Below are 27,818 nucleotides of genomic sequence, written 5' to 3'. Positions count from 1 at the left end.
AGAAAAAAAGAAGGGTCCTGCAGTGCATGTACAAGCATATTATGGTTAGTTATTATAGCGAGAATATGTGGAGTATGTCTCTAAAACATGAGCCATAGCTGCGGTTTTATATTGTGCCATATGTGGAGCTTTTAACTTTTTCACCTTGTCGAGAAGGGAATCCAGCAGCAGTACCAGGAAACAGCCCGGTAAAGGTCACGCTGATTATTTATTGGCGATCCGCCAAGAGCGGGCGCGAGCCCGCGCGTGTGTTCTTTTGCGTGCGTGAGCGTGCGTTCGTGTGTTTACTGGAAGAACCTCTGAACGGAGGGGGGCGGAGCTTTACGAACATCGGCTTTACTCACTGGAAACAACCTCCAGTAAACCTCCTCCCCTCCCCTCCTCCCCCAACACACACACACGGGGAGTTCTCCGGCAGATACCGCTGCCGACACATTCCTCTGCTCGGTAAGGAAACCCACACGCTCTTTTGGATACTTTTTTATGGATTTTAATGCCTGAGTTAATATTTTTTCAAGCACTACTTTCGGGTAGTTTGCGTATCTTTTCTTTTGGCGACGAGCGGCTGCGGCGCTGGGCTGAGTGTATCCACAAGGTAAGTTAAAACATTTAAAAGCGGTTCGCTGGTCATCGTCTTAAAGTAGGCAAAATGACAGAAAACTGGGGTATGGGGCACTTTAAAGCGCTGTGGTTTTATTTAGCAGCTCGGGCTCTCGCTGAAGACGGTCCTAAAAGTGTTAATGCTCGGGGGGGTTCGCAGTATCATCAGTAGTGGACCGAGTTTAACGCCAGTGGCTCCGTAGCAGTTCTGAGTCGCTATGGCGCCTGCACTGTCCGGTGAAGCCGATTTCCAATTCCCGTAGAGCCTGCAGGGTATCTCGGGAAACCAGAACCAGACGGGACACCTTTTCAGTCATCGTGAAACCGGAGAAAGGGGCCTCCGAGCAGGAATACAGCTATTTAGCAAAGAGAAAGGGAGGGGGTTAATAAAAGAAAAAAAATTGCGCTGGCTGGACTCTTTCACAGTGACCCCGATTCAGAAATCCCTTGTTGCGGTGCGCCCGATCGAAGACAATTGAAAGCAATCAGGATCCAGTTGCTGTCTGGCTGCACGGTGCAGCAGCACGAGTAAGCAGTGCATTCATTTAAACTAAATATAACCTGCTCGCTGCCCGCTCATGCCATATGCATTTGTTACAGTCGCCATAACTGCATTTTTATGGGGGTAAACTGAGAGCTTCAGTGTGGCACAGTGGCCATTTATTTCTCACTGCCTATGCAGGAGTGAAATTCAAATGAGGCTCTATGGCTCTATATTTGCAAGCCAAGATGAGGTTATATATAGCTGGAAGTGCTTAATCTTTGCTCACTGTCTCCCTCCAGCTGTGTATAGGTGCTCTCTACCAGCCCCTCTCTGGATGCATCAGACTCCTCTTCCCCGGGGCCCTGGACCCGGTGTGTGACCCCGCCATCCTCACCCCGCTCCCCCCCTCGTCTCCCCTCTCGCGCTGCTGCCGACTCTCTTCCACCTGTCCAATCCCGCGCTCCTTTTCTGGGCCCCCTGCCTCTCGATCAGCAGGGAGAGGCAGGGGGCCATGGCATGGCCATGGTAACCTTTGCAGGACACAACCCCCTTGCCATGAGCAGCGTCACCTCTCCAGAGGGCAGGGTTCAGGGGTCGAACTTTACCCCGCATCATTTCAAGCCCTTCAGCTCGCATGAACACTACCAGCAGGTCAGTCACATCTGAGGAGTTAGCTAAACTATTACGTTTTGTGTGTGTGGTTTCTTTGGCATTCTTGGAAATTCACCATGGCTTTTTTTTTTTTTTTTTACCCGTTTCAGGTGATGCGTGCACTGCATAAGCTTCAGCAGAGTGGCTTTTACTGGGGAGCTGTCGGAGGCCGGGAAGCCAGCTCCCTGCTACGCTCTCAACCCCCTGGCACTTTCCTGGTCCGTGACTCCTCAGACCACCACCACTTCTTCACACTCTCTGTCCAGACAACTAAGGGAACCAAGAATCTGCGAATCCACAGTGAGGGAGGAGGCTTCTTCCTACAGCCAGACCCCCAAAATACCCAGGAGCTCCCGCAATTTGACTGTGTGCTGAAACTCATAGCGCACTACATGGGGAAGGGGCAAGATACTGAAGGGACCAAGGAACGGGCGAGTGGGGACAATCCAGGAGAGACAAAAACAAAGGCACACAATGTTTATCTGATCCATACCGGTGGGGAGAAAATCCCGCTGGAATTGCGTCGACCCCTCTCGACTTGTCTCTCCAGCCTGCAGCACATGTGCAGGAGGACGCTGAACAATCAGGGCCTGGGGGCGTCTGAGCGGACTGAGCAGCTCCCGGACACACTTAGAGACTACCTGGAGGAGTATGATGCTCCTATATGACTGACAGGAACTGCGACAGGTTCTACTGCATGGACCAAGTGCCAGGATTACAGCACGGACCAGCTCTCGGTGAATGCGAGATTGTCTGTGTGGACATAAACTGACCAGACTGAGCCTTAAGTGCTAACATGAGGTCAGTTTTCCAGAATCAGCTGATCACTGATCTACTCTGGGTCACCCGCTGACCTTTTGGGGATGAGGAGTGTGATTTGGGTAACCGACGATTACCTCGTCCGTCCTGCCTTGCAAAAACACAAAAAAACAAAAACACTGACCACTCAAGTGAGTGGCAGATGAAGCCTGAGGTCAAAGGTCAACGTTTCCTATGACTGACTGAGACGCAGAGCAGTGCCTCGTAGAAGATTAACCTGACTGGTCGATATTACCGATGGCAGCGAAAGGCATGATCAATGCACCACCAGTGATATTTTGGTGGGTTTAATGTGCTTCAAAAGAAAGCTGCTGCTGTCTGCGTGACATTTACAACTGGACAGACAAACGGCAGTGGGTAGAGAGAGTGGATGGGGTGGGGGGTTTCAGAGAAAAGGCAAAGTCCAAACGAGGGGGGCCCTGTACAGAGAACGCACAGGATTTGTTTGTCTGAGTGTGAGCGTGAGTGTGTGTGTGAGTGTGTTTGTGTTGTGGTGGTGCACACATTTCCATTGCTGCTTCCCGCAAGTGTTGCCTCATAGAGGGGGAGTGGGACGGTCATGCACTCTAGCTCCACATATGCAAACACACACCCACACCCTCAAACACACGCACAGGTATAGACCACATGAAGGTTTTGTTAGCATGGGAGTTTTGGGGGATGGGGGGGAGGTTAAAAAAATAATTACTAAGCATTTTCTTCTCCTATGTGTTCCTTGTTCCTGATCCATAACCATTTGACTGCCCAGCCCCCCCTCCCCCTGCCTTTTTGTTTCAGAGATGCATGTATGCTTTGACAGTGACAGAAAACAGGCCGCTCTTGCCGAGACAAAAGCTTTTTTACCGGGACAAAAGCCCTGGCATGGGACCAAACAAAACAGCAGACCTTATTTTTATCCCGACTGGCTGGAAAAATGTCAGCGACACTGTAAAGCTCCTTGGGGGAATGATGATAATGGTGATGATCCCAAAGATGCGGAGAGGGCGAGGATTTTAAAGTAGAGGGAGGAGTGGGATTGGGAGAAGGAAACTGAAAAGGAGGGGTAGACTTGGGGGAGAAAGGTGGGAGGAGACATACTGGTATACAGCTAAACAAAAACTCCGATAAGAGGAAATGATAGAGCACAACAGGACGCCGCTCCTGTAAATATAACTGCCCCGTGTGAGGGAAAAAAAGATTTTAGCTGAGTCTTATTTCTGTCTTAGATTATCATCTCCGGCTCATTTCTATTTGTTAAAATGCCCCAGTGTGTTTGAATATCTGTCTGCCTTCTCCTGTAACTTCAGAAAGGATTTGTATTTTTTACTTTTTTGTCTACTTTTCCATCATAACCTCTGGAGGAGGAGAAGTGAACAGTTGGACTTGTCTGAATGTTAAGGATACACTACACTTTTCCCTCAAGTGATTCTTAAAAAAGAAAAGAAAACAGCCTTTTGTAAACCAGAATTCAAAACTTAGATTTGATCAAAAAAAGAAAAAAAAGGAAGTGCTTTTGCTGTTTGACCCGTACCTGTGATCCATATTGGAGTGGCAGCCTTTTATGTTTTTGTCTGTTTGAGCTCACATGGCCACTCGAGGCGAGGGCGGCACACTTTTTATTTTATTTTTTGGTCAAATCTGGGTCACATCAACACCAACTCTTTCTTCTTCTTTTTTTTTTTAAAAACATGTGTTGCACCGGTGGACCACGTGTATGTGAATCATATTGTCTTTTATAAAGACTCTCTCGCAACAGGCTGGCCACTAGTCTGGCAATACAAGCTGTAATACCTGAAATGACAAAGCATTACAGAAATAAATGAAAAGGAACGTTGCACATATTTATATTTCTAAAATATTTCAATAATTTATATTAAAAAGCACTATTTTTACAAAAGTCAATGCATTTGCCTTGTGTCTTAATTTACTGTTTTGTTTTGTTTTTCTTCTTTTGAACTTCCACCAATTCAATATTGACTGCACACACTTTTAACTTACTCTAATAAATTGTAAAATGGTTTGTATTCCAGCAATTCCTGGCCTCACAGCAAGACTATTTACTTACAATTGGGATTTCCTAGTTAAACAAAGCAGTGTTTATTCAGTCGGCACACTTTGAAAAAGAGTGAGCAGCAGCACACGAGGAGGACGCACATTCATCACCGGGTTAAAATTGCTCCGATCCACGCTTCTCCGTTTCTTTGCCAGAGGATTGTGGATAAATTCTACAGGGATTGGAGAACATATAGGGAAGGATGGAAGGAAAGGATGGAGGGAGGGCACAGCTGATGTGCACATGGCACAGTAACAAAGGGTTTCCCAGAAGGAGAGGGTTTAGGTCAACGTCATGCATGCACACTTTGACACAGCAGTCACTGTGTGGAGAGCTCACTTTGGGCTGGACCTAACTGGAAAGGAATGCAGTGGGGTTTTATACATCCTGCCTGAGGGGCTGAAAGAGGATGGTGTCCTCCAGGGAGTGTGTATGGATATGTGTGTGTGTTTGAGGTCAAATAGGTGAAAGGGTCCACGTGGAGGAGATTTATGACCGTCTGTGGTTTTAGTTTTTTTTGTCTTTTAGTGCGCAGCCAAAGCAGAGTGTGTGTGTAAGTGGTTGGTCAAGCTAGATTGCGCCTGTTGGTAAAATTAAGCAGGAGGTGAGTTTCTTCATTTCTACCCCCCCCTCCCTCATTTCCCCGAACACACACACACAGATATGGTTCCCATTCCCTGCATACCTTGTGCTCTGTCTGAGGCTGGCTTCCAGGAAAGAGGCACTTTAATTGAGTTGAGTTTTTACGGCTCTTGCCTGGTGTTAATGTGTGTTTCAGAAGGAGGGAGTGTGTGAGGTAGGGGAGTCCTGAAGAGGAAATAATTGCTTAAAACAAGAAATAAAAGATGCTGAGAGAATATTAAAATCAGATAAGGAGGACCTGGGAGATTTTCCTGATTTTTTTTTATTTTTTTTTTTTATGTCATACATGTGCTGTAAAAATGGTGGATCCTCATTTTAATATGGCCAAAGTTTCTACATTTAAGCCTTGTGAGCTAAAATTGAAGGCTTCAGGCTCTTTTCTGCTCTCCTGTTCAAACCTTTTGTTTGAAAGGTGGCTTAAAGGAAATGCACCACAGCCCAGTGTAAGATAAACGAGGATTATTTTGAACTATGAGTCATGCAAAGCGACTCTGGTCAAGTCCAAAAGGTTAAAACCAACATTATTTTTTCTCTACTTATCTCCTCTCTCCTATGTTCAAGGTGAGATTAAGCAGTTATATTTTGATCTCCCTCATATCCCTTAAAAAATAGAGAAGGAGTAACCTCGTCTACCTCACTGGGCCAGCCGCCAGTGCTACACACATCTCTCTGGACTCGAGCCAACCTAAGACCTCTGTGGGAATCACAGGCTAATGTTTAATAACTGTTTTTACAGCTCACCTCAGTACAGGTAATTACAATGATTCAAAAACTCTGTTCCTCATTTTTTGCCTTGACACTTCCAGGAAAAAACGCATCCAGGGTTGCTGTTTGGATGCTGGTGTGCGTCTGTGCGCGAGTGCAGATGACACTATTTGTTTATGAGAGGAAAACTGAGTGGGCACTTGGAGAGAAGGATGACGTAGGTTAGGAGACAAACAGAAAATGAGTGAGCCTTCTTCCCAAAATCCAACCAGAACAATCCAGTTTTACACACAACACATTGTTTAAATAAGCCAGCTCAGCTCGCTGTGACTCATCTTATGTTCCCCATAGTTGCCTAGTGAGTGGCGCTGGAATATTTTGCCTGTGCGTCGTGAATCTCACACACTCACAGAAAGTCTTTCCACCGTGATTCATTTTTTTTCGGGTTATGACTTGCTGTGTCCAGCTCAACAGTTGTCAACAGTGTCCCCGCCAAACACAACACCCGGGTCTCAAACAACTGAGCTCCATTTGGAGAAACCCCCCCCCCCCCACCCCCCCAACCCAACAATCAAAACACTCGCACCAACGTTTCGGGCATTGCCTCTCATAACTTTAATGCTGTGTTTTAATGCAGCATAAGGAAGTGAGAAGCAAGTTGAGCAATAAGAGGAATACTTTTCAAAATGTAAGCCAGTTTTACTCCTGGAGCCTGATCAAAATTGAAGTGTGCTATCTGCAGCTTCTTTTGTGTTTTATGTCATTTTTGCGCTCTTGCCAAAGTCAGCCACAACACGCATAGAAGGAGGAAAGAATATTAAAAGGTTAGGACTGTACTCTACAACTAGCAAGTCACAACCATCTTCCAGGAAAGGCCCCTTGGACTGCTGATTATTTCTTCCAGTAAGGCTTTTTCTTGCCTGATCGGTGCTTATAGGAAAGGCGTTGGGGTTGGCCCATCAGTTCGAGTATTGTCACAGCCGCTTCTGATAAAGCCAGACCAGCTTCCAGGAAACCAGAGATTTACCCTCCAGCATTCCATCATTCCTTCACCATCAGTGCACACAGACAGAGACGGAGAGAAGCAGAGGGAGCAGAAGGGGTATAACAGCGATGGGGATCAATAAAAACCATATGGGAAAGAATACATGCAGTTAAATGCACGAGTGCATGTATGTGTTTTGTTTGTGTGTGCACAAAGCGCCTTCACTTGTACTCACTGACAGTGACGCATCACAAACACATCCAAACAAACACAATATTCCTCCAAGCCTACTACCAATCATCCGTGCTGTACAGTTACGCTCTCTGCAGCACTCAAAACCTCTAGTGATGATCTTTACTTTCGCATAAATCATCACTTATCACCCTGGAAAGCCTGGGTGTGTCTCTGACTGACTGGAAATACTCATATGGCTAACTGAGATTACCCCAAAGTAACTAAACTGTTTGTAAAAGGCACGTTGTATTAGGCACATTGTTTAACTTGTACTTTCTCCCCCCTCTCCCTTCATTCACAGCTGCACAAGCGTACCGGCAGAGAAGCTCAGATGCCAAATGGCTTACTGTAACAGCGTGGACTGGGACCAAACCCTCTAACACTCTCAGGTGTCACCGTGTCCCTTCAGCCAGCAAACAGGACTGCACAGTATTTGAACTTCAGACTGTAGCAGACACGCACATGAGTTCAAACATTACCATATGCACATACATATGTGGTGAGTAAGGGGTTTTTTAGGCCACGAATGAATGGCAACGCCTGTAAACTACCTACAAACTCGCTGCAGTGCTGCAATAAAATAAAAGTCCAGCATTTGCAGTTTAACTGGAAGTAAAATGTTAAAGGGAAGAGCAGAATTCTTTTTTTGTGTGTGTCATTTAAAAGCCTCGTGTTTTCATTAAGATCTGCCGACACAAGAAAGCCAAAGACACAAACGTCAAAAGGAAATGCAAACAAAGAAAAGCAAGCATGCAAGAAGGAAGGAAGATTTTAAGAAATGATTAATGAGAAGGAAACATTCCTGACAAAAAAAAGCTCCTATGAGGCTTTTCTAAACAATCTATCAAAGCCTTCTTCTGCAGTGGAACATGTGACAGACTTGTTAGCCAGCAGTTCCTTATTTACACATCGGTTATCGAGCAGCATTATCAGTAATTTGTTGTAGTTAAGGCCACTTTTAGCTTGTGTTTTTGGTCTTTACAAAATCCAGAAAGAAGTGATGCAGCTCTTTCTTTTTCCTCCTAACGATCATTTTTATTTAAAGAAATATTTTTAAAAAAAAACTTTAATTAAAAAGTCCAAGTTTAAGGACAATGATGCATTTGTTTTCCTATTAGTGTAGTAGAGCCTCTGTACATGGTCACAATGGATTTTAAATCAAATAGCTAAGGTGTAATTGAAGATTTTAGCTTTTTATAAATAGCCCCCCATTTTCAGAGGCTCAAAAGTAACTGAATATCTGCCTGACGACCAGTTTCATGGTCAGGTAAGTCCTGTTTGCTTTATTTCCATAAAATAAGTGTTGAACAACGTCTCTCAATATGACGTCCAAATACATGTCAAAAAAAGCTGAAAAAACTAAATGAACATATCAGAAAGGTATTAAAAAACGTTAGGAGTGGTTAAATCTGTAATTTAACCATTTACTTTCGTAGATCTTTAAAACGAGTGAATGCACTGACCAGCTCAGTGAAGCAGGCGTTGAAGTCTACAATCAGAAGAAGCTTTCCTGAATGTAAACCCAGAGAGTTTACAACAAGGTGCAAACCACTGGGTACATTTAAAAACCAGAAGGTCAGATTAGACTTTTCCAGAAAACATAAAAGAGGCTGCACTGCTCTGAAAACAATTCTGTGAAAGCAAGATGAACTTGTTACATATTGATGGGAAGAGAAAATTATGAAAAGAAAACAGATTATGATCTGAAGCATACCACATCATCAGTCAAACATGGTGGAGGCAATGTTATAGTACAGGTCTGTACGGCTGGAATTAATGGAATCAGGAATCAAGTCACACAGAGGGTAAAGTTTCATCTATATGTTTATCTCCTGTCTTGGTTAGTTTTCCTTTCTTTGTGATTGTACACCTCCCCCTCACCCGTGTTGTTCCTTAAACTTGTTTACAATTACCCAATAACCTTCGCCTGTACCGATACGTCCTGCCATGCACTCCTCAGTTACCAGTTTGTTTTGTATTTCTTGCATTTCAAGCATTAAAGGTGAGCATTGCAGTTTGTGGGATTCCTCGTGTTCTCTCATGGTGTTATTATTGATCTCCTTGTATGTGTGACTTTTTTTGGGTTGTACTTGGATTTTTGCCTTACGCCTGCCCCTTACCGGATTTGTTTGCTCCACTTGACTGATCACTCTGTCAATGACCTTGTGTTGTTTTCTGATTAGATTTGGATTCACTTTGCCTCTCTGTGTCACGTTGTGAAATCCCCCCCCCTCAAAAAATAAGTGACATTCATTAAAATTTCATTTTTTAAGTGTTTCCCTCTGGACGCAAACAAAAAATAAATGTATTTGGCTCTATTTTGATCTCTTCCCAAACATTTCGTGCATTCATTACATCGATTTTAACGTGGCTAAAGTTTCACATGTTTGCACCAGCTGTCAGTCTGAGCCACGTGTTCACATACTGATTCTCAATCATCTGCCTAGAGTTAGATCTTCAAATCTTCTTCCTATGCTTTTAGCTTATGGCACAAAAACCTTTTAATGAGCAGGACTGAACAGGTTTTACAAATTCTGTCATGTCCTTTGTCCTGGTTATTTCAAAAAGTGTCTATGGTGATGTGTTTTGATAAAACTTCTCTGCTGCAGACAAAATGTGATGCGGCTCTTGAGCAGCTAAATGCTTCACTTCCTTCGACTGACTCTCTTTTGTGTGGAACAGGATTTTTTTCCCCACTGAAAACAGCCCACTGCTGTGGCCAACAACACCAATATAAGAGCAAACTAAAAGAGTACACTTGGCGGCTAAACAATGAGTTGTTTTCACATTCCCATTTAATTCACTGTTGCTGTAAAATATTGATTATAGTTGCTTTTATGGTGCTAAAGTAGAGATGCAGCTGAAGGCTGTAAAAAAAAAGCTAGCTGGGCTTGAGTTCAGGGTTTTTTTTGGGGGGGTGGGAACAAATGACTCATATTTTCTTATGTTTATGTCAAGTTGAATATTTAATCTCAGTGTGTCTGCTAGTAACAGTCAGTTAAATAAGACTGTTTTGCTTATTGGATGCACCCTTTGGGTCCAATAACTCCTGAGACCTTTGCACCATTGCTTTCAATCTCAACTTCCTGTTGACAATGCTATTGTGCCTCTTAAAATGTCTAATGTTTAGTTTGTAAAGGTTGAGGCATTCCCCACGCAGTGGCACAGTATTTATAATGCTGTATATTTGTATCTGTATCGTGTATAGAGGTCGTTCTTTGTCTAGGGCGTTTGGTCCATCTCCTTTATGAACTTCAGTCTTACCTAAGGCATACAAACCAATCTATTATAGTCCCAGATGCTCTCCAAGAAGAGAGTTTTTGTTGTTAGTTCTGGCAAACATCCATCCATCCATTTTCTTCTGCTCATCTAACTTGGGGGGCCCCAGGGGGCTGGAGCCTATCCCAGTTGTCATAGGGTGAGAGGCAGGGTACATCCTGGACAGGTCACCAGTCAGTTGCAGGATTATTACATAAAGACAGAACACCATTTACTCTCCCATTTACGCCTACAGGGAATTTAGGAAGCACACACCAAAAGATGCATATAAAGGTAGGAAAAGCTGACAGGAATACTTGAGTATTTACCTGCGGCCTCTGCCTCCCAGAATACTTGTGACTACTAGTAATACTTTACCAGCCATTGACGGAGTGAGTGATAAAGACAACTGTAGGAAATGTTTTAGTAGGCACTGACACACATTCAAAATGCCAACAGTGAACAGCATGCATGACTGGCGGCTTTAGATGTGATAAAGAAACTATCAGAGGTATTTGAAGTAAAGCAGCAGCCATCATGAAATGCAGAAGGACTGACGCCTTGCAGTCATGGTAAAAAAACAAACAAAAAAAAACTACACCCTTTTTAAATTTTAAGGTTTTACATATCAAGACATAATAATTATAATCTGTAATTTTTACAAACAAGGTTTTATAAACAAGTAAAATCCGCCTCAGATGAACAGCAGTGTTTGACACTGTGCCATCATTTATTTATCAAAAATAACCCAAAATGAAGGAATGTGTGGAGAAACTAAGTACACCCAGTCTTCCAGTCTTCCTAGAAGCGGACATCCTAGCAATTCACCCTAAGATCACTGTAGTGCTCAAAGAACTGCAAAACAAACCCCAAGAGCTGCATCTCAGACTCTACAGGCCTCAGTTAAATATTAAAGTTCATGAAAATACAATTAGAAAATGACCGAACAGGTATGGCTTATTTAGAAGGGTTGCCAGATATGCAAAACACATCTGAACAAACCAGTATACTTCCAGAACAAAGTCTCTTAGATGGATGACACCAAAGTATAGATGTCTGGCCATCATACACAGACACAGTCACATTTGGTGAAAAGCAAGCAGAGCATATCAGCACAAACAGCTCAACCAGCTGTGAAGCACAATAATGGGGTGGGGATAATTTGGGTTTGTTTTGCAGCTGCAGGATCTGGGCACCCTGCAGTCACTGACACGAATTCTAGAGTCAGAGTGAGGCCATCTATCCAACAGCTAATGCTTGAGCTAAAATGGGTCATGCAACAGGAGAATGACCCCAAGAACACCAGAAATAATACAACAGCATGGCTGAAAAAAAGAAAAGAATAAAGGTGTTGCAACGTCCTGGTGGGACGTTAAGATAGCTGTGCATAAACAAATGCCTGCAAACCTCAATGAACTGAAGCAGCGCTGTAAAGAAGAGTGGGCCAACTTATCTCCACATTGATGTGAGAGACTGATAAAGCTGTAAAGAAAAACATTTCCAAGTTATTGCTGATAAAAACAGTTTTGCATGCTAATGAATCATGGGGTGAATCCTTTTTTTCCACACACTGCTTCTACATAGTGGCTTTGTTTTTGCTTAATACATAATGACATGGAGTAGTAATGCCATGCATCGTTGTGACTTGGTTAGGACTAGATCTTTTTTTTTATTTTTTATTTCTTGACATGTAAAACCTTAGAAGGGACAAAAACTGTATCAAAAGTCTCCGAGCAAACCTGTGCAATGGAACAGAAGGTGTTGCACTCATCTCGCCCCAAACTCGGGACCCTGTTGCTGTCAAGCAACACTGCTAACCACTGAACCACATTCCTGCGTTGACATGCACAATGACTTTGTGAACCACAGATAAATATACATAGATACTAGTTACTGCTGTTTGCACAGATATGCATCAGTGCAGTTGGTACGGGAAAACGATGGGTGTTGTGCAAATGGTTATTTACCTAGGTGGTGCGCTAGCGTGTGAATATTTGAATGATAATACGGCAAACAAATCATTACCATACCTGCAAATTTCATCCCTAGCCATTCTAGTGCTTCGTAGCCTCTGCAGTCTCTCAAACTTGGCATCACAATTTGCATATAGTGAATTATGCTTCTTTTTAGACATGACACATAACCAATATAAACAAGGCATGAAGAGACAGGTGTGGTTTCGCAGTTATGCATCGCTTTCTAGATTCGAATTTGCCAAAACCGGAGCACAAAGTTTTTGCAAGCAATATTGATTATCAGCTAATATTATTAAAATGCAAAAGGAGCACAGTCAGTCATTCACTACAGCTGCTTGCGACAGGACACTTGTCGATCAAATTTTAAACTTCAGTAGTTTTCTTTATGGGGAGTTTGAGGGGATTCCTTTTGCGGTAGCCTCAAGTGGCCATACCAGGATCTGCAGTTTTTAAGTGGGCTTTGTTTTACAGACAACCTCCTGGACTTGGCCTGTCCTCATCTTTCATGGAAGTGTGCTCTCTAGATTAAATGGGGATAAAGTTAAAAACAAAAGAACAAACAAAAACAGACCACTTGTCCCTGGTGAAAAACTTGGGAGATTAAAAAGACCGAAATTAAGGTGGAACAAAGACGTAGTTCTGATATCTGTAGTCAAACAAAAATATTGAATTCTTTATGGGACTTTTCAAAGAAAATAATGAAAATGTAATGCACATTATGGTTTTCATTCTTCTGTCACTCAAAGCGGCAAGCAATAGATGGAATATGGGAAAATAGCAAGGGACTTTTAAATGCAGCACCGGAGCCAAAAATATGTCATTGCTAAAGCTCTCTCTGAAAAGCGGGATCACCAAAGTGATTAGGATCGATCCTCTAAGGCATATGAACATCTGTACAAAAATGCATGCCAACTCATTTTGTAAATGCAGATTTTGCGCTTCACGGGATAAATGACTCATTCAGTGGTACAGAGGGAAAAGCAGGGGGATCACCACAGCAGTTGTTATTGATCCTCCAGTTATTGTGAATTTCTCGATGAAGATTTCAAAGGAATCCATCCAAAAGCTGTTGAGATTTAAGTCTGAACCAAAAGAGGTGGACCAACCAGCACTTACCTGCCAGCACACACACGCACTGCAGAGAATGAACTGACAGCTTAAGGAAATGTGTGCAAAAAGGTGTCAGCCTCTGGCTGTCAGTCAGTTACATAATAAGGCGTTAAACCATCAACGACATTTCCTTTGTTTCTTTATCAGCTCTCTTTAGTGTTGTTTCAACACTGATTCAAATCATTAACCATTCATGTCACTTCCTGAAACTACACCAGCCGTGCCAGATGGAATATCAGAGCGGGATAAAAACCTGGGATCTTGAAAAGCCCAAAACAGCTCTCTGTGGCTCGTTTCAAAGTATACATTAGATTTTACAGGCTCTCACTGCAAATTAAACTCGACAGGAGCCTTCAATCCAAACCGAGGAGTTTGAATATGAACAGTGGCACTTTTCTGCCAATAGCTGACAGGCTCTTCTGTTTTGTCTCAACAAGGATCCAATTGGATTAAAAAAGCCCCAATGCCGAGCCCTCTGAATCGACTCCATTCAGCCACTGGCCTGCTGCAGCACGCACACCCCCAACATAAAACAAATGGCACTGCTCGGGCTTATGTGTGTGCATACTTAATTTCACCTTGTGAGAAGTTCCCACTCATTAAACACCAAAAATCAAAAGGGACCGTTGCACACACACAAACACAGATGCACGGCAGCACCCCCACTCCTTAATGTGAAGGATCACATTTGTTCCTGAAAGAGGTACACAGGGGGTCTGCAGTGTGTATGTGTGTGTGAACAGCGTGTGAATGCAAGAGCCAATCACAGAGCGGTATAGACACTGAGCCCCCCAAGTACTGCTGGTTTATAGGGCTCAGCTTCAGAGAAGTCACATGACTTCCCAGCGAGCGAGGTGGAAAGCGAGGAGTGGGCAATGTGGGAAAGGAGATTGAGGAGAAGGAGGAGTGAAAAGAGGGTCAGGAGGGTGACAGGATCGCTGCGAGGGGTGAGCTGAAGGTCTGGTAAATGAATAAAGCAGAAGGAAAAAAAGAGAGCGACGCGACGGTTCTCGGAAGCGAGACTGTGCAGGCTGGTCGGGGTCTGTAATTACAGCTGAATGAACAAAGTGAGAAATGACTGACTGAAACGAGAAGCCGGCGAGCAGCTGAATGAAGGATCAGATGAATGAGAACACACAGGCGATAGTGGTTGCAGCTGATTACTACAGTGGGTAATCTTGATGGTCTGGTTAACCCCGTCTCACACTGTCAAACTATCCTCACCACAATGCATGAAGTGACTGTTCACCCAAAACAAAACGCAGAAAATCTAAGATATCTTCTTCTTTACATCATCATTTCTGGGTAAGGTATGTCAATTTTAAGCTACGGTGGAAACAATCCAATCAATGGGCTTCACTTTTAAGGGTTTTCTTTGGTACTCATTGGGTCACGACAACATTCCCAAAGAAAACTGTTCACAGCGAGTTCTCTGGAAATAAACTGTGATGCACTTTGAGTTTTTAAGATGTCATTTTTCAGCCGCAAACTAAATTCCATTTCTCTCAGTAGAACCAGGGTGGAGACAGGACATCTCAAAACTTTGCAAATACAACCAAAAGTAAACAGTATGGGACTAAAGCATGCAGACACCCCTGTACAGTGTTTGGGTTAGGCCCCTCAGGCCCAGTGACTTGCTCTTATTGCTTCAGACTGCCGTAATATTTTATATTGTTCTCCCAGCTTTGTGGGAAGGTTTCAACACATCATTGCCCACATAGGATGCAGGCCCCCTAAAAGAAAGTGTTTTCCAAGTTTAGCGGAGCAGGCCTGCACAGAGAGCACTGACCTCAAGTCCATTTGACACCTACAAGTCGGACCTTACCACATAACAATCAGTGCCTGAACCCGCAAATCCAACCCTTCTAAGTAAACCAGATATAGGAGCAGATTAATGCCCACAGTTCAGGAATGAGATGTTCAGCTGTCACATATGGCTGTAATATTCAGCTGTCTGTGTATTTTTGGGCACGGAGTGGAACTGTGTGGTGATAAATCACCAGGGAGAGGGGAGGTGAGAAGAAATGGGAGAAGCTACGCTTTAAGAAAAGAAACAAGTACAGAGGACTCCCCAATGAAATGCTTAGAAAAAAAACAAAAAGGAAAGAAAGAATTTACACCATCACGCTCCCCCTGCTTCCTAAGAGCAACATGTTCTTTTTTAAATTGCGTAGTGGGGACAAGAGGTTGTTTACACAGTCCCCCAGTGGGGACAGAAAGAAAGTCCCACGATGGAAAGCATTAGATTTAAGGGTTAAGCCTTGGTTAGTGTTTCGGTAATAAGGGTTAGGAAAGTGCTGGTTACGGTAAGTCTCCAGGAAATGAATGCAAGTCAATGTAATGTCCTCTAAAGTCAAGGAAACAGGAGGGTGTGTGTGTGTGTGTGTGTGTGTGTGTGTGTGTGTGTGTGTGTGTGTGTGTGTGTGTGAAGTAAAGCATGTCCACATGGCCCGTGACATATGAAGTGGGGGGGAGTAGTGTGAAATGTGAAACAGATGTTACTCATGTTTCACAGGCACTGATGTCGACACCTTTACAGAAAGAGGTATGTGTTGAGTGAGAGTGTGTCTGTGTGTGTTTGAAAGACATCATTCAAGCGACGGCTTCCCATAAACACCTGTTTTGTTCCAGTTAATATCTCTCGTCATGGTGAATAAATGAAAGAGGAGAGATATAGATAGATAGTTAGAGAGGGAAGGAGGTTGTTGTGGTGGTGGTGGCGGTGGTGGTTGTTGTGGTGTCGGGGAGGGGGGTGGGGGTCACCTCCATTCCTCTGCCGTCCGTGAAAGAGAAGAGCTCATGTGGGATGAACACATTCGTTTATTCATTCGGCCCATCTATTTTCAGCCCAGTGGGTTTATGGTTATTGGAAAGGCGTTGCCGTCTCGCTCCTTCCCAGAAGGAGTCAATATTTCTCCCTCTCTTTCATTTCTCCCTCTCTGCCTCTTTTTCTCTAATTCAATATTTTATCCAAAACACCACTCTCTCCCCCTCATGCACAGGCAAGGAATGCTGGAAGGCACTCGCAGGGAAACAAAACACGAGAGAAAGGCACGCAGCTCTGCGCACACGCAGAGAAGAATGCGAGAGCGCGGTGCCAACAAGGATCCCGTAAAAACTCGGGACATTTCCCACTTCCTTTGTCTTATCACACTTATCCATCACTGCTTGCTTGTCTTGCTTACTGATGCATCTTTATCTCTCTCTCTTCATGGCTCTTGTGGGGCTCTCGAGACCGACTGCGGCCTTTTTACAAGGCTGATGTTTGCTAATGACTTTTAATGATGACTGGTTATGGCTCATAAAACCTGGCTGTGTTACTGGCATTATCAAGTTTGACTACAGCACAGTGCCGTGCTGATGGCACACACTGGGGTCCTTATCAGGTGATTAAAATCAGAAAAGACAGTAAGCCCATCCGTGTGAGTGGGAAATGTGCGTGAGAGTGGGGGTAGGGAGGGCGCTGGTGTCTGTAATGCAAATGTGGCCCTAACAATTGCAGCACACAGAGCAAAACTCAGTGTCAGAGGGAGGAGAGAGGTGCTTTGCAATAGACGCGCCTCCCTCCCAGCCAGTTTTGATCAGCGGTGGAGAAATTCCCACAAACCTTCACCTCCAAATATTGACTTAGTCTCAGGGACGTGACGGAACTGGGGCTTTGTTACAGATAAAAAACAGGATGGTGCCAGTGTAGTTTGGGCCCGAGCCTCATCATAGCACCAGTGTGGAAATATACCGGAGCTTCAACACTCAAGCCACCGAGTTAGTTTAGAAAGTGAAGCGAAGACGGGATCGTTTTCAATACTTTTTTATCCAATAAGGAACATTTTTTAAAAGGTTATATGAGTAAAATTATATTTATTTAGCCAATCCTTGTATGTCGCTTCTTACAAACCTATTTTCGTTGTGTTAATTTTAAACTTCAGGCAGGTGTATTTAGAATATCTGCTGACTCTGTAACCACAGATTACGATGAAGTAATCCAAGAGTGCAAACCTCCACTCTGTGGGGAGTATTTACTTTAATAGGAATAGTATTTTATTTTGTAAACATTCATTTTGGGTTTTTTTTTTCTTTTTAAACCTACTTGTAGAAGTTTGTAGTGCAGTAAAAATCCATTAATGGTAGCATGACAGAGGTTTACTTTGATTACACAAACAGTATGTAGATAATGGATAATAGCTATTGATTTGTAAATAGGTGGTCATGAATAACTTGAGCTCATTATTTAATATTATACTGCGGGCAGCTCATTCTCTTTCTTTTGATGATACTTTATTTTTAAAAATAAAACACATTTTGGGGTCAACTTGAAAGAAAAGCAGATGTAAAATGTAAAAGTGAGATCAGAGGTCACATGACATGATATTTCTCTTGTGGATGCAAGCCCAGTCTACACCCCCCCCTTTAAAGTTTTGTCAGAATTAGCTCAAAACCTTTCGAGCTATCGCATTTACAGACAGAATGACACGCAAACGCCACCAATCTTACTTGTAAATGTGGGATATCTAAAATATTTTATTCAGAAACACTCCAAATCTTTTAGATTGCTGAAATATCTGAAAATATCACTCAAAATAAGATGCCCGATGGTGGAATAATTACTAATAAATTACAAATTACTTGTAAATTAAAGCCTGTAATATTAAAAACATACATTTCTTTCAGGGTCCTTACAATCCACCACACCACTGGACTGTAAATGTCACGCCAGTCAGACTCAGCCTTTCAGCTCAGCGTGGGGATAAAGGTCAGGTCCAAAGTGGGTGTGTGACCCTTGAAGAATCTTGAGGTGTCATAGTTATTTCAGAGTATTCGTGGCTACAACACGGCATAAACAAATCGTGCAAAGTGGCACAGGAGCAGACAGATAAACGCGCACAGGTGCACGGACACATTTATGAAACACATGCTGCGGTCCGAGTTACAAGGCAAATGTGTTCAAATTCAACATGTGTGCTACACAGGACACGACTGATCTGTTTTTAGATTATTATTAGAAACTCACAGACCAGGTGAAATAACTTTAATTTTCACCCATTCAACTAGATTTGGGTGTTTAAATTATACTAGCGTACAGTGTTTTCTGTTTTTTCAGTATTAGATAACAGACATTTTAGATGTCTGTCACAGATAAAGCAGCATTATGTGTGTAGAGCTGTTAAAAAGTTGTTTCTGTGTAAATTATAGTAAATAGAAGATATAAACAAGCCTTAAAAGTTCTGAATAAGAAATCCCAGCAGTACCATTGCAGTGAGATTTGTATTAAACACAAAATATTCCATTTTGAGAACATACTTTTGCACTCAAATGCACATTCTTGGCTTTAAAGTCATTCGCTATGCCTCCAACTTTACTTAGAGACGATGACGACAGCTGAAAGGGGCCGACTGTTCCTAAAAGAAGCGTTGCCTTTGCACAATCCCCAAATCCAGAACGAGTTGAAAATGTGTAGATTTTCATATCTTTCCATGTCATGCAAAATATAAACTGATGGGATAGGTTGCTTGTTAAATGAGGTGTGTTATAGATGAAAGAATTAACATCTGTGTGTGGGACTGTGTGTGTTACCTTCCAAGGAACTGCAGATTGAAATGATCTAGTAGCCAAATGTGGTTCAAAGACTTTTTTTTTATCAAATCAGTGTTTTTGTGTGTGGAGCCTGAAAAATAAAGAACAAAACTAAACTACACATACAAGGGACAGACCTGTAATCTTGTAAAATAACCTCCCAATAAATGTCATTTTTTGAAGCCTGTAAAGCTCAGTTTATTGTGTAGTTTAGGACAATATATGCACCACAAGCTACAGCCTCATAAGTCTTTTACAAACAATATAAACACTGTTTTAAAAAAGTTTTTTTTAGGCTGCTGATTCACCCTGTGAACGCTTTTGAACATACGTGCAGATTTCTTAGGAGAAGAAGGAGTGGGCGTAGGTTTTTTGGGTAATGGGAAGACTCATAAGCAGGGATCAGGTCTTTCCCTGGGCATTTTTGTAATTTCCTTGACTTCTGGGGAATTGTGTAGATTTATGGCGTAAATTTATGATAAAAACGTATCAACTGCCCTGATGGTTTCCTAAATACATTCTCTGTTTGGTTCATGTTTTTATTGGGAGTAAAAATGCATTTGTTGCAGGCGATACGTTTCCTGTGTTCCATGAAATCTAGATCTATGAGCATAAAGGAAACACACCACCCCGACTATTTGAAACACGTGCATTTTCCCCCTCAGTGAGAACATGAAAGAAGCAGTAATGTTACTTATGAAAACAAGCAGGCAAGTGTGGTTGAATTGCCACCTGGTGTTGGATTTTTTTGTTTTCCTTTACTTAAAAACAACATTTGCATCTTAAACCACTGTGGAAAAAAGTAATGCATCAGAAATCAAGGAAATTAAGTCAAGTCAGACCCATGAATGTAGGTTTTCCAGATCATGATATTCCTATGAGCTTGGAAAGAAAATGACTGGACTTCTTTAAGCTTCATGAAGATGTTTCGCCTCTCATCCTCTTCAGACAACGTCATACATGTTTTAAGCAAGGAAGGCAATCATCACAGGTCAAGTGCAGTTTAACATGGCACCTGTCAGTATCTTTTCTCTGCACACATTATCAAAAATAATTCAAAAACTTAGAAAAGACAAAAAAAATGCAGTCACTTAAAGTAGATGTGCATATGTGACCCTTGTTTTTCACATGAAGTGAGACAGCGCAATGTGCAGACGCATCCCTGCAGAAATAGTGTTGAGAACCTGACAGAACAGTGGCTAAAATGACAGCTCACGGTTTGAAAAGTGCTTTGAAAAGAAAAGGGCCGAGTTTGAAAAGACCATCAAACAAACTTCAGTTTTCTTTTGTGCTTAACAAGCACAAAGTGTCAGCAGAGCTGCTTCAGATAAAATGCAGTTTATATGTCTTTCACGCGCCCCACATCCTCACCAGGACTAACCTAACGAGTGTACACGTGTGTAATAATAATAATAACAATAATAATCTTTGCTGGAATTTTAGCGCCATCTTGAGGTCCAGGCCGCTTTGCGCACTTGGATGCGCCTATAGGTCATCCATTAACTTCCCTTGCAGTCAATGATTATCGATTACAACTCCACCGATACAAAGTTCGGTAATAACAGTGAAAATGACTGAGAAGGGACCATCATGGCGTTAAAAACATCTTCCTGCAGGCTTTTATTTAAATTCATCCATCAAGGTGTTGTGGCACCGCTCGCTGCCCAAAACGCCCTCCGCTCCGTGCTGGGATGCAGCTCCACGAGGGGATACTACAACTCTGGAAAGCCCAGCTACGCTGGACCCGGAAGGGCGGCCCACGTCCGGGTGGTGGACCTCCGTAGCGACACGGTGACCAAGCCGGGTCCGGCCATGCGCCAGGCAATGGCGGAGGCCGAGGTGGGAGACGACGTGATGGGAGAAGACCCGACAGTTAACGGTTAGAGTCGAAGAAAGAGTTAAATTCTGCTTTAAAATGTTTTTCTGTTCTCTTTAAATTATAACTGACCCCTTGTCTGGTCTGTGTGTATTTTTATATTTGCACCGGGCTAGTTTAGTACCTCTTAGTTACTTCTTAATAATATATAGCAGACCAGTTTCCATATTCAAGCACTGGTCACTTGGATTATCCAATACAGGATTACCCAGTAATCCAAATTAACCACACAGTTGGAGGATCAACCAACAGACAAAGAAAAAAAGTTATTTTCTTCTCTTCTATAAGGTGGTCTCATCCCAAACGTGTGCTATTCCCGAGAAAAGTACTGTATGGCTTACTTTTACATGAATTATTTTTAAATGATCAGATTATTGACAGAAAATTCCTTTTAAAAAATGGAAAGTTTATTGAACCATCTAAAAATTGTAAAAATAAATAAATAAATAAATAAATTACATTAAAAATTTCCATATATGACTTTTAATTTGTGTCGTATTTGCTATTTTGCGACATTTTTTAACAGCTTAAAAATTGATTGTGGTGTGAAAAAAAAAACCTTTAGTTAAAATAATTTTTTTAATTTTTTTTTTTTTTTTTTGAAAAATAAAACGGAAATGGTTTGTGAACTTGGAAAATGAACTAAAATAAAATATAAATATAGACAAAATATCCTTCATTTTAGTCTTTTTCAGTTCGGTGCCTGCCTGAAACTTTGGATCATTTTCCTAAAACCTGCCTTTAACTTAAGCCTTCCATACAGTAATACTTAAAAGAAGAAAAGTATCACTGAAACTGATAAGAACTCAACTAAAACTAAACATTTCCAAACAATAAAACCTCCTCTGACACCAACAAGGCATTTTCAGTCAGAGAACCGCTGCTCACTGGACATTTTCTCTTTTTCAGACAACTCTCTGTAAACTCTAGAGATCATTGTGTGAGAAAATCCCACCAAGTCAGCAGTTTCAGCCTGTCTGCCACCAACAGCTGTGCCACGTCCAAAGTCACTTAAATCAACTATCATGCAGACAAAACTCTCTCCAAGTAAAACAAAGGTCTTTATGCTGACTTTGCAGTCTATATGATAAAATCCTCTCTGTCCTTTGAACCATGACTAGAGAAATGGTTTACTGCACTGCAGTCTTCTAAAGTCTTTGCATTTTTGTATGTGAAATGCTGCTCAAACCTAAAGCGTGATGTCTGCAGAGTTACAGAAAATTGCAGCAGATATGTTCGGGATGGAGGCCGCCCTGTTCGTCCCCTCTGGAACGATGAGTAATCTCATTGCAGGTCAGTTTTGCTTTCACCTGGCAGTGTGTGAATTAGTCTTAACTAGTCCTGGATGGTCGCAAACATGCCTGCATTTCATCCAACAGTGATGGTGCACTGCAGGGAGCGGGGCGACGAGGTAATCGTGGGGGACTTGTCCCATTTACACATCTACGAGCAAGGAGGTAGCGCTCAGGTGAGTGTGCCGCAGCAGCTTCATCTATGATGGGTTTTTTTTGTAACTAGACAAGAGTGTGTGTGTATTTGTTGTGTTGATACAGCTGGCTGGCGTGCACTCCACCACGGTGACCACGCTCCCCGATGGGACGTTTGACCTGGAACAGCTGGAGTCAAAGATACGCCACGGTTACCCAGACCCCCATTACCCAAGATCACGGCTCGTATGTGTGGAAAACACGCACAACATTCAAGGGAGGACGTGTGCTACCTCTGGCTTTTCTGCAGGAGGTGTGTGTGCATGACTTTCACTTTGATTAGTCTGACCCCAGATCCACTTTGCATCAGTCCAATTTAAGCGAGCTTTGTCTCAGAGAAGATGGCAGTGTTTCTGGATTATGTGTCCATATGGATTCTTCTTTGATAGAGTTTTGACCTGCATTTGTGGACAGCACAACGTTCATAGGCAGTGATTTCTAGAAATGTTCCTGAGCCCATGCAGTGCTTTCGGTGACTCACAGTGCTGCCTGAGATCACCAGCAAAGTAGCTCCTTAACTGATGGTTCAGGGTCACCTGATCCAGACCCAACTATAAGCCTTTTCAAAAAGGAAAGTTTTAAGTTTAATCTTAAAAATAGAAAGGGTGTCTGTCACCTGAACCCAAAGCAGGAGCTGGTTCCTCAGGAGAGGCTTTTACAGCCTCCAAGAACTTCAAGAAACCCTGTAGGTCGAAACTAAAGTGCTCCACTGGGATGATAAGATACTATGAGGTCTTAAGCCTATGATGGGGTCTTATCATTTAGAACTTTGTGTTTAAAGGTAAAGATTTTGAACGAAATTCTGTATTTAACAGAACAGAAAAGCTAATATTGGAGAAATATGTTCTCTCCTTGTGCTCCCTGTTCAGTACAGCATGTTAGCCAAAGTAGTACAGACGTACGGTGGCGTGAATCATTTCGCTGCTCGCAGCAGAGACCACAGTTTGGGTCATATACATTTGGTTATCATTTGAAATACATTGTTAATTAAATTTCTTCAATTATTATTAAAGATAGCTTTTCTTGGTTGCCATGGGGATGTATCCCCGGAGACTTTGTTGTAGACTCGTAGTCTCCGGCAGGAAGATTTCCCATTGAAATGTATTATTTACAGAGTCATGCTGATTGCCACATTTTGATGCAAAAGCAATAGTGATTCGTGCCTTATTAAAATTTAATGATGTGATGCGATCATGTTTGGATGGTTTGTTTCCATGTTTAAGGTGCGTGCTTTAGCAGATCGATATGGTCTGTCCGTTCACATGGACGGAGCCCGGGTAATGAACGCCGCTGTAGCTCAGGGAGTGCCTCCATCTGCCATACTGCAGCACACAGACACTGTTAGTGTGTGCCTCTCCAAGGTGGGTTTGAAGTATATAAACACACACACAAAGTCAAGATTCTTCTTAACCAAGGTGAAACTGGATTAATGTAAAAATCAAAATCCTGGGTGTGTATCAGGGTTTGGGCGCCCCAGTTGGTACCGTGCTGGCTGGACCCAAGGACTTCATATCCAGAGCGGTACGGTGTCGCAAAGCCCTCGGTGGGGGAATGCGGCAGGCTGGCATACTGGCAGCAGCTGGAAAACTCTCCTTACAGAATATGATTGGAAGACTGGAGGAGGATCACGGCAATGCAAAAATGTTTGCTCAAGGTGAGTAACTACCTGGTTATTCCATGAAAATTCAATCCACGTGACTTCCTCAGGATCTGCTGTTTTTTTTTATGCAATAACTTTAGCATGTTTAATGAAGCCATGCAAAATCTTACCTTTATAGAGTGAATGTTTCCTGAGTTCTAAAGGCTCGAATTACTGGAATTTGACTGATTTTACATGAATACCCTTCAATGAAAATTAAATACTTTACTGGCTCCCGCTTTACTCCTTTGTGTAATTAGCTTGTTTCTTCTCCACGCTCAGCTCTTCTCGACTGCAATCCTAACTTGTTCGCTGTTGACTTGGCTGCCGTGGAGACAAATATCCTGCGTTTCCGCCTGCAGGATCTCAGTTTGAGTCCCCGCGAGTTCTGTGATCGCATGGCTCAGGTTAGCGAGAGTGAGGAGGCTGCACTCGGGCAGGGGATACAGGTTCTCATGTACCCTCATTTTGGGAACTCTGTCAGGGCCGTGTGGCATCTTGGGATTTCTCCTGAAGACACTCAGCTGGCCATCCAGAAAATGCAGTTTGTGGTTTCTCAGCATGTGATGGAAAATATCAGGGCCCAGTGAAACCCAAGTCAGGATGAAACCTAATCTGAGAATGATTACAGAGTAATGTAGACTGTGAAAAATGGGACAAACACTTCTACAAGCATGTGAATCTGTTAAATGTAATTAAGCACAGTGTCTTGAATTTTATTTTGCGCCCTTATGATTTATCTTTTATTAAAGAGATGTGTGCAAATACAACAAAGGGCACAGATGAAAGTTATTCCAATCCATAAAAACGGAGAGAGATGTCAGTTTACCAATTATAGGCCAATATCACTACTCCCACAGTTCTCAAAAATTTTAGAAAAGTTATTTGTTAATAGACTTGATAAATATATTGAGAAGCATAATCTCCTAAGTGATAACCAATATGGCTTTAGAGTGAAAAGGTCCACTTTGATGGCAGTGATGGAACTTGTTGAAGGGATATCTAATGCTATAGATAACAAGGAATATACTGTTGGTGTTTTTATAGACTTAAAAAAGGCGTTTGATACAATTGATCATTCTATATTAATGAATAAACTAGAGAGATATGGCATAAGAGGGATAGCATACAAGTGGATGAAAAGTTACCTGGATGAAAGATATCAATATGTCGAATTCAATAATGTAAAATCTAAGCAGTTGAAGGTAACTTGTGGTGTTCCTCAGGGCTCTGTGCTGGGCCCTAAATTATTTATATTATATATAAATGACATATGTAGCATTTCCAAACTGTTAAAATGTGTATTGTTTGCTGATGACACCACTCTGTACTGCTCAGGTAAAAACCTAGAACAGCTTCTGACTACAGCGGAAAAGGAGTTAAATATATTAAAAAACTGGTTTGATGTAAATAAGTTATCATTAAATATAAAGAAAACAAAATTGATTATTTTTGGCACTAGACAAATGAAAAATGTATCTAAAATCAGGGTTAATGGAATTGAAATTGAAAGAGTGTACGAAAATAAATTTCTTGGAGTGATGATTGATGATAAGCTGAGTTGGAAGTCTCATATAAACCATGTGAAAACAAAAATGTCAAAAACCATTGCTATTCTCTATAAAACAAAGCATGTCCTGAACAAAAAATCATTATACACACTTTATTGTACTCTGTTGCTTCCATATATGACTTACTGTCTGGAGATATGGGGTAATGCATATAAAACGAACACTCTTCATATTTTCAAGTTACAAAAAAGAGCTATAAGAATTATAAACCAATCAAACTATATAGAACCAACTAACATTTTGTTTATTAATCTGAATACCCTGAAATTTTATGATTTAGTTGAATATAAAATGGCACAGATAATGTATAAAGCACAAAATAACTTGCTTTGCCCCAGTACTCAGAAGCTGTTCAAAGTCAGAGAGAGTCAATATGACTTAAGGGGAACAGATTTTTTTAAAAAAAACAAGATGAGGACAAATATAAAGCAGAGATGTGTTTCTATTAGAGGAGTTAACCTGTGGAATAGTTATGGCAGTGATTTAAAAAGGTGTAGTTCATTTTCCTTGTTTAAAAATATGTTTAAAAATAGAGTATTAGAAAAATATATAAATCAAGAATGAAAAGAGAAAAACCCCCCCCCCCCCCCCCCCAAAAAAAACCCCTCTTGATTCTTTTGTTTTGATGTAGTTACTTATCTAAGGTGGAAAGTTTTTTTTTCTTGTTTGTTTGTTTGTTTGTTTGCTTTGTGTTTGCTTTGTTTTATTATTTGCTTCGAGCCCTGTGTACAGGAGCTGCATGCAAAAAGATATTTTGTTAAAAGGGTTGGCGTAATAAGCAAATGCTTCAGCCAATACCTTTTGATTAGCCTTGTCTCATGCTTTCTTGCTTTGTGGTAGATCTTTGTTCTGTTTTCACTGAGATATTTGAATGCTAATCAATAAAAATCAAAAAAATCAAAAAAAAAAAAAAATGATGAAGACCTTCGTCCATTTTAACTGTGCAGCTCTCTGTAAGAATTTATATTAATCATTAATATACATTCTTTATATTATATTGATGAATATAATATTGAGGACTCTGTTGGAAAATGACCCATATTTCTGTACTCGCTTAAACTTCAGCAAACTTTAGAAATCTGTCAACAAATTTGGAAACTTTTATTACCGCTGACTTTCTTTATTTTTTCAAATGTAAATAAAAGCAATAATAAAAACATGAAAGAAGCTTCTAAGAAGCATTTGTCACCTCATTTGTATGTTCTTATTTACTCACAGGTGTTTCCATCATCATAAAGTGGTGCAGAAAAGGCCCCAAATCATCAGAAATTAAAGAAATAATAATAAAAAAAACATTCAAATGTCCTGGTGGTGGGTGACTGTCTGTTTTAAGGTGTCCTCCAAAATTCTCAAAGCTTGTTTTTGGCCACAAGATGGCACTACAATATCAGACCTCGAGTTTTTATGACTATAAGCAACAACAAAAAAGTGGAAATCAATTCTGGTATCTGGTTTTTATAACCAAAAAAGAAAAAGCATATTCGATATGTCAATACTTGTCGTGGTGAAGAAGGCAAGAAAAAGTTCTGGCAGCGGTGGGATTCGAACCCACGCCATCGAAATGACTGGAGCCTAAATCCAGCGCCTTAGACCACTCGGCCACGCTACCGTGATACCACACGTCAGACACATATCTATTTATATGACGGGAAACACTATGTTCTTATTCACGTTGTACCATTGATGATGTAGTTTCACTACTAATACTAATAACTTTCTTCGAGCACATAATTATATTTGTAGTTATCACTGAAGCCCTGGACGGATAAGGCACTGCTAATATTTTTAATAAGAGCTAAAGAATGGTAAGTGGTCTGTATTTGTATAGCGCTTTACTTGGTCCTAAGGACCTCAAAGCGTTTTACACAATCACCCACCCATTCACACACTGGTGATGGCAAGCTACGTAAAGAACGTACTCACAACCCAGTGTTAAGGTAGCTAAAGCCATTTTGGACCCTGTTATCCAAGTAAATATTTGCAAGGATGTTTGGCTTGTCACCTGCACGATAGCTATTAAATGGCATGTAAGTGCGGTCATAAAGTTTCCGATGAACCTCCGTGTTACCACACGTGGCCTGTTTAGCTAGGCAACCATTGCTTGGAGTGGCACTTTGGAGGATGGTACAAACTGTTCTGCTCGTGGTACTGTCAAATGCTCCTGTGAATGTACACAGT

General features: G+C 41.7%; 2 protein-coding genes and 1 non-coding gene across 4 annotated transcripts; 2 read left to right on the top strand and 1 right to left on the bottom strand.

Moving 5' to 3' along the window:
- Positions 1–273: 273 nt before the first annotated feature.
- On the top strand, positions 274–4,435 carry socs3b (suppressor of cytokine signaling 3b). 2 transcript variants are annotated; one of them, XM_040039422.1, is made up of 3 exons: positions 274–447; positions 1,384–1,735; positions 1,846–4,435. In XM_040039422.1, the coding sequence occupies exons 2-3, from the start codon at positions 1,601–1,603 to the stop codon at positions 2,401–2,403; spliced, it is 693 nt and encodes a 230-aa protein (XP_039895356.1). In that variant the 5' UTR covers positions 274–447; positions 1,384–1,600; the 3' UTR covers positions 2,404–4,435. The 2 variants fall into 2 exon arrangements, with proteins under 2 accessions (XP_039895356.1, XP_039895355.1); XM_040039421.1 differs by having other exon boundaries at positions 274–595.
- A 16,078-nt stretch (positions 4,436–20,513) lies between these two features.
- On the top strand, positions 20,514–25,198 carry tha1 (threonine aldolase 1). Its single transcript, XM_040039403.1, is given in 8 exon segments — positions 20,514–20,946; positions 22,153–22,236; positions 22,323–22,411; positions 22,497–22,646; positions 22,648–22,683; positions 23,654–23,791; positions 23,892–24,084; positions 24,352–25,198. Coding segments are annotated over 8 exon segments (1,287 nt in total). The 5' UTR covers positions 20,514–20,657; the 3' UTR covers positions 24,660–25,198.
- Positions 25,199–27,167: 1,969 nt separating this feature from the next.
- On the bottom strand, positions 27,168–27,249 carry trnal-uag. The gene has a single exon. It is a non-coding gene; the product is annotated as a tRNA-Leu (tRNA).
- Between the last annotated feature and the right edge of the window lie 569 nt (positions 27,250–27,818).

The sequence above is a fragment of the Simochromis diagramma genome, unplaced genomic scaffold, assembly GCF_900408965.1.
Source record: "Simochromis diagramma unplaced genomic scaffold, fSimDia1.1 OVJJ01000402.1, whole genome shotgun sequence".
Classification (NCBI taxonomy): Eukaryota; Metazoa; Chordata; class Actinopteri; order Cichliformes; family Cichlidae; genus Simochromis; species Simochromis diagramma.
Note: the sequence above shows the minus strand (reverse complement) of the source record. Positions and strands in the feature narration are given on the sequence as shown.